This window comes from Chrysochloris asiatica, unplaced genomic scaffold (assembly GCF_000296735.1).
Source record: "Chrysochloris asiatica unplaced genomic scaffold, ChrAsi1.0 scaffold00293, whole genome shotgun sequence".
Lineage (NCBI taxonomy): Eukaryota > Metazoa > Chordata > Mammalia > Afrosoricida > Chrysochloridae > Chrysochloris > Chrysochloris asiatica.
In genome coordinates, this window is record NW_006408811.1 from 1,549,441 (window position 1) to 1,558,571 (window position 9,131).

The window sequence follows — 9,131 nt, forward strand, 5'->3', positions numbered from 1 at the left end:
AGAGAAACACTGTTAACTGATGATGTATGGAGGGGATTATAATCAATGTAATGAAACAAGTCATATGAATGGTTGAATGAGAAACTGATGATGTGCCCTGTAAACTTTCACTCAATCCACAATAAAAACCTTAAATAAAAAACATAAATAAATAACAATTAGGCAGGTTTGCATGGGCAAAGTGAGACAGAAGTAAATAATGATGTATGCACAACCTTGGAACAACAGGCCTCTGGGATACAGGGATTGAGACATAGCTGGAATGAGGAAAAGGGGGGAAATAATGTTAAGATGCTTGGCTGTCTTTTGAATCTTGGTTTCCCTGGCATACAATTGTAAAAAAGAGACTTAAGGGGAAGGAAAAGAATAGCCAGAAATATCATCATATATCTACCTATAACTGATTGGAATACCTAAAATGGGGCTACAATGTGCCCAGAGAAGGAGGCTTCCTGTGGAGCCTCTGCATTACGTAAGACCATAGGCGGGATCCTGAATAGCATCCAGAATCTTCAAAAGTGGGAAGTTTCCACTTGAAAAGACAAGCAGACCAGCCTGGAGTGGCTAGAAGAACAGAATATACTTCTTGAAAGAAAGACCTACAGGAAAAATTTAAAACAATAGGCAGTCCAACTGATTACTACAAGAAAAAGCAAGTTGCTCGCCCAGGAGACATCAAGGGAAGTGGTCAGGTCCCCTGAGGGCAAACTCCCTTCCAAGACTAAGACTCAGTGGGAATGCACGCTCTGATTGGTGACCCCGCTCGTCACTAATAAGGGGAAGTGAGGGAAAAACAGCAATGAAGCTGTGAGTTAAGCCCTACAACGTTCAATAGACTCTTGTGAACCCGGGTAGAGACCTGGTCGGACAGTAGTGTGGCAAGCCCTGGGGATTCTTGGGTCCAGAGTCAGTGACGCAGCCACAGAGAACTAGAGTGGAGAGTGAAGTGTCCAGCTGAAAGAAGAGAGGACACATGCATAACAACACCCATACTTGCAGATAATACCCACTTGACCTGGCTTCAATGTCTAGATTATCAGTTAAGAAAGAAGGGGGAAAAAGAATAATCTGATATAATTTGATGAACTTGATCTACACCTATGGATGCAGTAACTCAAAAGAGGGAACAAATCTTTACAGTGAGGACCATTCCCACCCCCTCCATACACAGAGTAGACAGGCATGGGCAACTTGGACATTGGCTACCCAAAATGGAGGGGGGGGTGTGCTACAAAAGGCAAGAAGTGACTGGCTTACAAGCTTTCAAGAGGGAGCCTAAATCCAGAGAGTATGGAGGAAGGTAGAATCTCCAGTGAGTAGTATCCAATCTGTGTAGGCAGAGCAGATGAAAGGAGGTGGAATAGGTCGCTTCTGATACAATGGTGAATAATTGTTATCAGGACTGACTGCGAGGGTTGGAAATGTACAGGTGGACATTTTGTAGCAAAAGGAGGGGAGTGATTGACTGCAATCTAGGAGCAGAGGTCCCTGGGACCATCAACGAAGAACTGAGTGTGGGACCCTACCCAGAGATGGAGGCAGAGACGACGACATGGAGAGATGGAGCGGCCGGGGACTCTAGACTCAGAGAGGGAGAGGGGCTGTGTGCTGACGATCGGGTGGCAGGCTTGCAGGCTACACACTTTGGTTGGTTGATGATGCATGGAGGGGATTGTAAACCATGGCAATGAAACGATATATGATAGGATGAATGTAAAGCTAATGTTCTCCCATGTAAACTATCACATAATTCACAATAAAACAAAAACAATAACAAAAAAAAAACCCAGTTGTGGCATCTTCAACGGATATTCAAAATCATGTTGTTTTCCAATGTTCTTTGAGTTTGGGAAACAAAACCAAGTCTAGAGAGGCAAAGATCAGGGCTGTAGCATGTGGTAAGGTTTCACGACACTGTCCTCCTAGGACAGGTCTTTCTGCCCTTGAAGAATGAGCCTGTTGGTGATGGAAAACACCTCCGTCACAACAACTTTCCTGACCTTTTTCTCACCAGTGCAGTTTTCCACTTTCTGAAAACTTTTTCATAATAAGCCCCTGTGATCAATCTGTGTTCATCAAGATAACTCTATCAAGATTGTGCCTTTCGAATCCAAAAAGAACAACTGTCATAACCTTCTAAGCTGACCTCTCTGCCTTGAATTTAACTGGCCCAGCCCTGGTGTGGCACTGCAGGCTAATGCGCTGGACCGCAAGGTCAGTTTGAACCACAAGGTCGGAGGTTCAAGTTCATGAGCCACTTCTCGGAAACATGGTTGCTATGAGTGGGAACTGACTCGATGGCACTTGACAACATTTTTTATGAAGGCACACACAAGAATAAGACAAGCGGCGTTACTGAGAGAACTTGTCTGCAACTATCCAGCTACCCAGACTACAGACGCATGTTCAAACATGTTTTGTTTGGAACCAACTTGGGCATGTATGAACTGGAACCCCATTAAGCAATACTTTTATCCTCATATGTTTCCATCAACACAGTGAAAGGAAAAAGTAACCACATTTTACTAGAAAGTACGGTAAGCATGATGACTGTTTGAAGAAACAGGGTTTTAGCATGCTGGTCAGAATCCCAGCCCACCTCGCTCTCAGTGTGTACTCTGGCCCTTCAGACCATTCCACACACTAAGATGGGGCTCATGGGTGCTGATCAAAGACATGGAACTGGCTCTCCATGGCTCCTTCTAAGACACCTTCAATGCTTCCCTTTGTCTGCCTTGACACACCCTTTATTTTGAACTAAGCTTACCCATCAGCTCTGCTTTCAAAGTGCTTCCGGTTCCCATGAAGCCTTCTCCATTCCCTTAAACAAAAGTGATCTTTTTACCTCTGTGGCTTCCTGACCCTTTGTGTCACCACAAAGCACTTTTGGCATTCTTGTTCTCATAACTCATGTGCATTTCTAGCCTCTCCATGGAAATTTTAACTCAAGGAAGGGACTTTCTGTAATTTCTGCCCCCCTGCCCCACCCTGTGTTTGGCACAGACCCCTTCCTATTACTAGCTCTGGACTGTGGGCTTGAACAGGGTTTCCAGCTCACCTCTTTCTCAACCTGAAATGGTGACACTTTTTGATGGGTCAGCAACTTGAACCTACCTGAATTCTCCCAGACCTTCATGCTATTCACCCCGGTTCTTCTGCGGAGGAAACCGAGACTTCCTATTGCACAACTGTCCCTTTTCTGGCAAGCTCACTGGACCTCGTACTGGTCCATGTTCTCAGCCTTCCACAGGTCATTTCCGGGAGCACTTAACCAACAGCATTCTGAGTATTTGTCCACCATGAACCAACTTCCTCTCTTTGTGGCCTGTGGTAGTCAGTAGCACTATCTGCCAAACGTTTAGTTCTCTCTCTGAGCCCCTGCTAATGTGGGTATGGCAACGAGACTTATGTTGCCAGAGAAATCTGTGAGAGTTGTGTCTTACTTCAGGAAGGAAGTTCTAGAAGCCAGCACAGCCTGTACCCCTCTCCTTCCACTGCTGTGCGCTGTAACTTAACACTCCAGTGGGTGAGGAGCCCCCACCTGGACTCTAGAACAGGGGCAGGGATCCCAACTGACACACAAGGGGCACAGAACACAAGCATGAAATTGCTGCTCACTGAGATTTAAGGGCTGTTTGTTTCTACAGCAGCCTAGCTCATCCTGACTGCTGAATTTGTTCAGTGTTAGAGATAATGCTCAACGAATGCATACTGAATGGATGGTGTCGAAAAGACAAGTCTGACTGCATTTAAATAAACCCTTACACTGGTTTCCATTAGGGCCACCCCTGAGCATGCAGGGACTCGATGCTGCCGCACTATACAACTCCTACAGCACAGCCGAGAGCATCTCTGTGTCCTGCAGTGATGTGGGGAAAGCCCTGGGAATTGTTCTGTCCTGAGGGCATCCCAAAGGCACGGATGCTAGGGTTGGGAACTTCAGCTCATGACTTGCACTTGAGAAGGTGAGGTAGCGCGACAACTTGCACCAGCCTCCCAATCCCCATGCCACCCTTCTCCTGATAACATAAACCCCACGTTTGTCTGGACACAATGCTGCCTAGCCAGGAGAACACATTTCCCTGCCTCTCAGGGAACTGCGTGAAGGTACCTCACTCAGTCCTAGTCATGAGATGAAAGCCGAGGTGCTGTGGGGACTTCTTGCAATTCTCCTTAAAGAAGACTACCCTCCTTTTCTCATTCCTGCTCTTTGGAATGCAGACAAGATGGTTACACCCCAAGCAATTCATCTTGAACCCTGAGGTCATGTGCTAAGGGTGGCAGGCAGAGTGGCCCAATACAGGGGACCAGGGTCTCTGATGGCCAAGAACAGCATGTTGGCACTGGAGGGTCAACAGTTGTCTGTGAAGACGCTAATACTGACCATTGCTCTCATGCAGTCAAGCTTAATCCTAACTGATACAGGGGGACACGGTTTGGGACAGAGCTGCCACACTTACCTGAGCACATCAGACCACACAGCACAGTTAGGGAGGGACGTGTTCCATACCCACTACTTTCACAGTAAAAGGATCAACGTTTTGGCTAGGAAAAAATGTTTTTTAATTCAGAATTAAGGGGACAGGAGCATTAAGGTTTAAAATTTCATAACAATAAATTTCCAGAATAAAGCCTTGATGTTCTCAAATAAAACCACAGAGCCTCTAGGGTGATGCGGTGAAGGAGTCAACGTATGACCATTACCTGTTGTCAATGCAAACTTCGTAGCGGGCACCATGACCAGAGGGCGCTTTCCAAGAACAGTCCCACAGGTTTAAATTGCTGGTTGTGCACGTCAGATCGTGAGGAACTCCTGGAGAAGGAAAAGCACACAACACAGTACATCTTCATGACATGAACACACCGTAAGAGGCCAACACGGCATGCCATTTCCAGTCACAAGAGCAGGGTATCTATCTGCAGAGGGTCTGCGGTCATGGGAGACATGGGAGGCTGGCTCTGCAGTTCAGTTTTACGGTTTGGGTTAGAAAAAGCTAGTGGGTAAATGGATGAAAGTGGGCCGACCACTATACTAGTTAGGAGGGACGCGTCTTCTATCAAAAATGCTACTTCCAGGAAACTACGGCAAACTAGAAACAAAGAGAAGTGACCAGATATGTCGGCTCCAGATGGGCCCGAGAGACAAACTGGGTGGCTTTGAGTACTCCAACAGAATTGACTCCATGGCAGCTGGTACTGGTTAACTTTCAGGAGCCACATTTTGAAAAAACGAAGCAAGAAAATTAAGGCTAGTATATCCTATGCCAACAAGCAAAGTTCTGAAACACTTCTTGCCACTACTATATCATTGCTTGCTGCCACTCTGCACAGAAGTCCCCAAAGCAATCTTCAGGTGTGTATTGTTTCATTTCGTTACGTGCCACTGAGTTGGTTCCGACTCATAGCGACCCTGTGTAGAGTTTCCGAAGCTTTAAATCTTTGCAGGAGCAGAAAGCCTCATCTTTCTCCCATGGAACAAACAGAGCTTGTGGTTCACAGTCTAACGCTTATTGTATGGAACCAATGCGCTCCCGTTGTTACTTTGAGTAAAGTGCCGTTGAGTCGGTTCCAACTTATAACAACCCTGCACTGGGTTACTGAGGAGCAGCTGGTGAGTTTGAACTGCAAACCAACCTAGCAGTCCAGTGCTTGATCCCACAGCATCACATCAGGACTGCACTGCACTCCCCAGATGTGTATGTTGTTGTTGTTGTTATGTGTCATCGAGTTGGTTCAGCACAGTAAATTCACACAGTCTTTAAAGTATACAGATGTTGTATGCGAGTCTAAACAACTGGCAAAGAACAAATCACTGAGCATATTAACAATCCTAACAGTACTTAGGAGACCTGGTGTGGCCCTGTGGGCTAATGCATCAGACTGCAATATCATTTGAACTGCAAGGTCGAGGCTCAAGCTCACCAGCGGCTCCCTGGAAACCCTATACAGGGTCCTATGGGTCTGAATCGACTCGACAGCACTTAACAACAACACAACAGTACTTGCTCACACCTATAAAAGTAAGACATCATAGACGACATAAAGCACTACGCAACGTAAGAAAGTCATCTTATAGACGAAAAGGAACTAATGAGCATGAGGGAGGGAGGATAGAGAGAAATGAAAACCAATGTAGGATAGGACAGGTGTTGTGGCTCAGACTCCGAGTATGTCTCTCTATAGTAACAGTTCTGAAAAAGGTTCTCTTTAATTTTTACATATGACTAATCTGATACTGCAGTCCTGGTGTGGTGCTGTGAGTTAATGCCCCAGACTGCAAAGCTGTTTGAACTACAAGGTTGGTAGTTCAAGCTCATCAGCCACTCCTTGGAAACCCTACGCAGGGTCGCTATGGGTTGGAACCGACTCAATGGCACTTACCAACAACCAACAAGTCTGATATTGGAGTCTTGGTGTGGCGCTGTGAGTTAACGCACCAGACTGTAAAGCCATTTGAACTGCAAAGTTTGCAGTTGAAACTCACCAGCTGCTCCTCAGAAACCCTATACAGGGTCACTATGGGTTGGAATCAACTTGATGGCACTTAACAACAACAACAAGTCTGATATCTGGGGTCCCGGTGTGGTGCTGCAGGTTAATGCATGGTCAGACTGAACCTCAAAGTCAGCAGTTCAAGCTCACAAGCCACTCCACAGAAACCCTATACAGGGTCGCTGTGAGTCGGAACTGACGCAACTGCACTTAACAACCAAAGTATGAAATTCACATGCCATTATTTAAATAAGACAGAAAAATAATCATTCCATTAGAAGTTATCACATTAGCAATCAGTTGTTGTTAATTCCCACTAAGTTGGTTCTGACTCACAGTGCCCCACATATAGGGCTTCTGAGGAGCGCCTCAATGGGCTTGAACTGCTAAACTTGCATTTTGCATTCTAAGTCCTTATCCTACAGCACTATACCAAGCATCAGTAGTAGTCATAATGTTGTTGTTAAGTGCCATCGAGTCAGTTATAACTCACAGTGACCCTGCATAGGGTTTCTGAGGAACAGGTGTTGGGCTTGAACCACCAACTTTCTGGTCAGCAGTTGAGTGCTTATCCTACAGCACCACGCTGGATTCCATAGTCATAATAATAAAGTTATTTAATGACTGACCTTGGGGAAAAAGATCTGTTAAATTATGGAAATAATCTAAAAACGAAAACAAGGGGCTACAGGATTATAATGTTCTTTACGGGAAATGTTGTTGTTGTGGTTAAGGACTGTGGAGTCAATTCTGACTCATAGTGACCCTACACAGGGTTTCCGAGGCTGCAGATCTTTACGGGAGCAGACTGCCTCATCTTTCTCGTGCTAATGGCTGGTAGTTTCAAACTGCCGACCTTGAGGTTAGCAGACCAATTCATAACCACTACATTTTGAATATATCTAAATAATACAGTGTATTATTTAAAAAAGATTTAGATTTAGTTTAGAAAAGTCTAGAAAAGGTGAAATTATTGAAACAGCAACACAGATGCATGGTGACTGGGGTGGGTGTGGGAGCTACTGCCTACAGAGGGGCCCAGGAGAATTCAGGGGAGGGATGGCAGTAGTCACACAACCGTATAAAACCAAACCAAAGAAGCAGACGCGTTGGTGTTAAGTTGGTTCTGAGTCACAGCGAGCTACACTATCTAATAGAGCCACTGGGTTTCCAAAGCTCTCCGTTGTGTTTATGGAAGCAGACTGCTACACATTCCTTCTACACAGTAGTCTGGTGGTTCAAACTGCTGCCCTTTCAGTTAGCAGGCTAAGGTCTGTCTACCCACTGCGTGCTTACACAACTACACTGTTGTTGTCATTATTAAATGCCAGAGAGTTGATTCCGACCCCTAGCGACCCTGAATAGGGTTTCTAAGGAGCAGCTGGTTAGCTTGAATTGCTGTAGACATTTGTCAAAACTCACGAAACTATATCCTGAGAAAAGCAAATTTAAATGTATGTATATTATACCTAAATTTTAAGATCTTTGCATAGATCCTTCTTCTTGTTATGTGCCTTCGAGTCTGTTCCGACTCATAGCGACCCTGTGTAGGGTTTCTGAGGAGCAGCTGGTGGGTTTGAACTGCTTACCCTGTGGCTCACAGTCCAACAACATACAGCACCACACCACAGATCCCTAACGGTCTTTAAAATGAAACCAAGAAGTACACAGGGAAAAGATGAAGAAATGGATTTTCTCTGTCCCAAACCTAAAGGGTTCATTAGAGGAGGAAACCAGATGGTGTCGTAATGAAAACAGTAAAATACTGCAACGCATTCATCTGCTATGATTCCAGTGTACTTACCTTTCTTCTGGCTATTTACTTGATTCATTAGATAGAGAAGAAGAACTGAGGAGAAGAGCCACTGAAAATCTGAGCGAGCCTTCATTATCTTACTGTCCACCATCCACAATGGTCGTCTACTAGTGAAGTACATGTCCATTGTCCACACAATGTAGTCAGTCCTAGATGAAGAGAAGAATTTCAAATGCTATTCAAATTACTTCAAAGATACACCAAACAAAACAAAACGCCAAACGCCACAGCTATCAAGTCAATTCCAACTCCGCGTGGCCCTATGTATCACAGAGCAGACCCGCTCCGTAGGGTTTTCTTGGATGAAATCTTTACCCAAGCAGGTCAACAGTCCTGCCTTCTCTGATGCCACTGGGTGGGTTTGAACTGCCAACCATTAGGTTACTTCTTGTTATTGTTGCTAAATGCCATCAAGGTGGTTCCTACTCAGCGATCCTGTATAGGGTTTCTAAGATGGGTATGTGGTTAGCAGGCCAGTGCTTATCCTAAAGTGCCACACCAAGACTCCTGACCAAATAGTTCACACACTCCAACTGAAATATGCGATACATGAATAACTCTGGAGACTCAGACTCATGCTGTCCTGCTTTCTAAGATGGGAACTAGCTGGCTGTAGCTTCAAGTATCCATTAGAGAGTTCATTTCAAACTGATGGGATTCAAGTTCAAGATTATGACTGAACACAAGGTCACTGACCCCTAACAGTACGAAAATGTAGTCAAGCCGTAACCATGCTTGGAGTTGTCACTGATGATTCTAAGTGAGACATGGATGTTGTTGTTGTTGTTAAGTGCCGTCGAGTCGGTCCCGACCCATAGCGACC

The 9,131-nt window shown here is 45.1% G+C and overlaps 1 protein-coding gene across 1 annotated transcript in view; it reads right to left on the reverse strand.

Moving 5' to 3' along the window:
- Positions 1-8,435, reverse strand: part of LIFR (leukemia inhibitory factor receptor alpha) — a 71,170-nt gene extending 62,735 nt beyond the window's left edge. Inside the window, exons 1-2 of the mRNA XM_006874676.1 lie at positions 8,297-8,435; positions 4,705-4,813 (exon numbers count right to left, since the gene is read on the reverse strand). Coding sequence (XP_006874738.1) covers positions 4,705-4,813; positions 8,297-8,435 — 248 coding nt within the window. The remainder of the gene's footprint in view (positions 1-4,704; positions 4,814-8,296) is intronic.
- Positions 8,436-9,131: the final 696 nt, after the last annotated feature.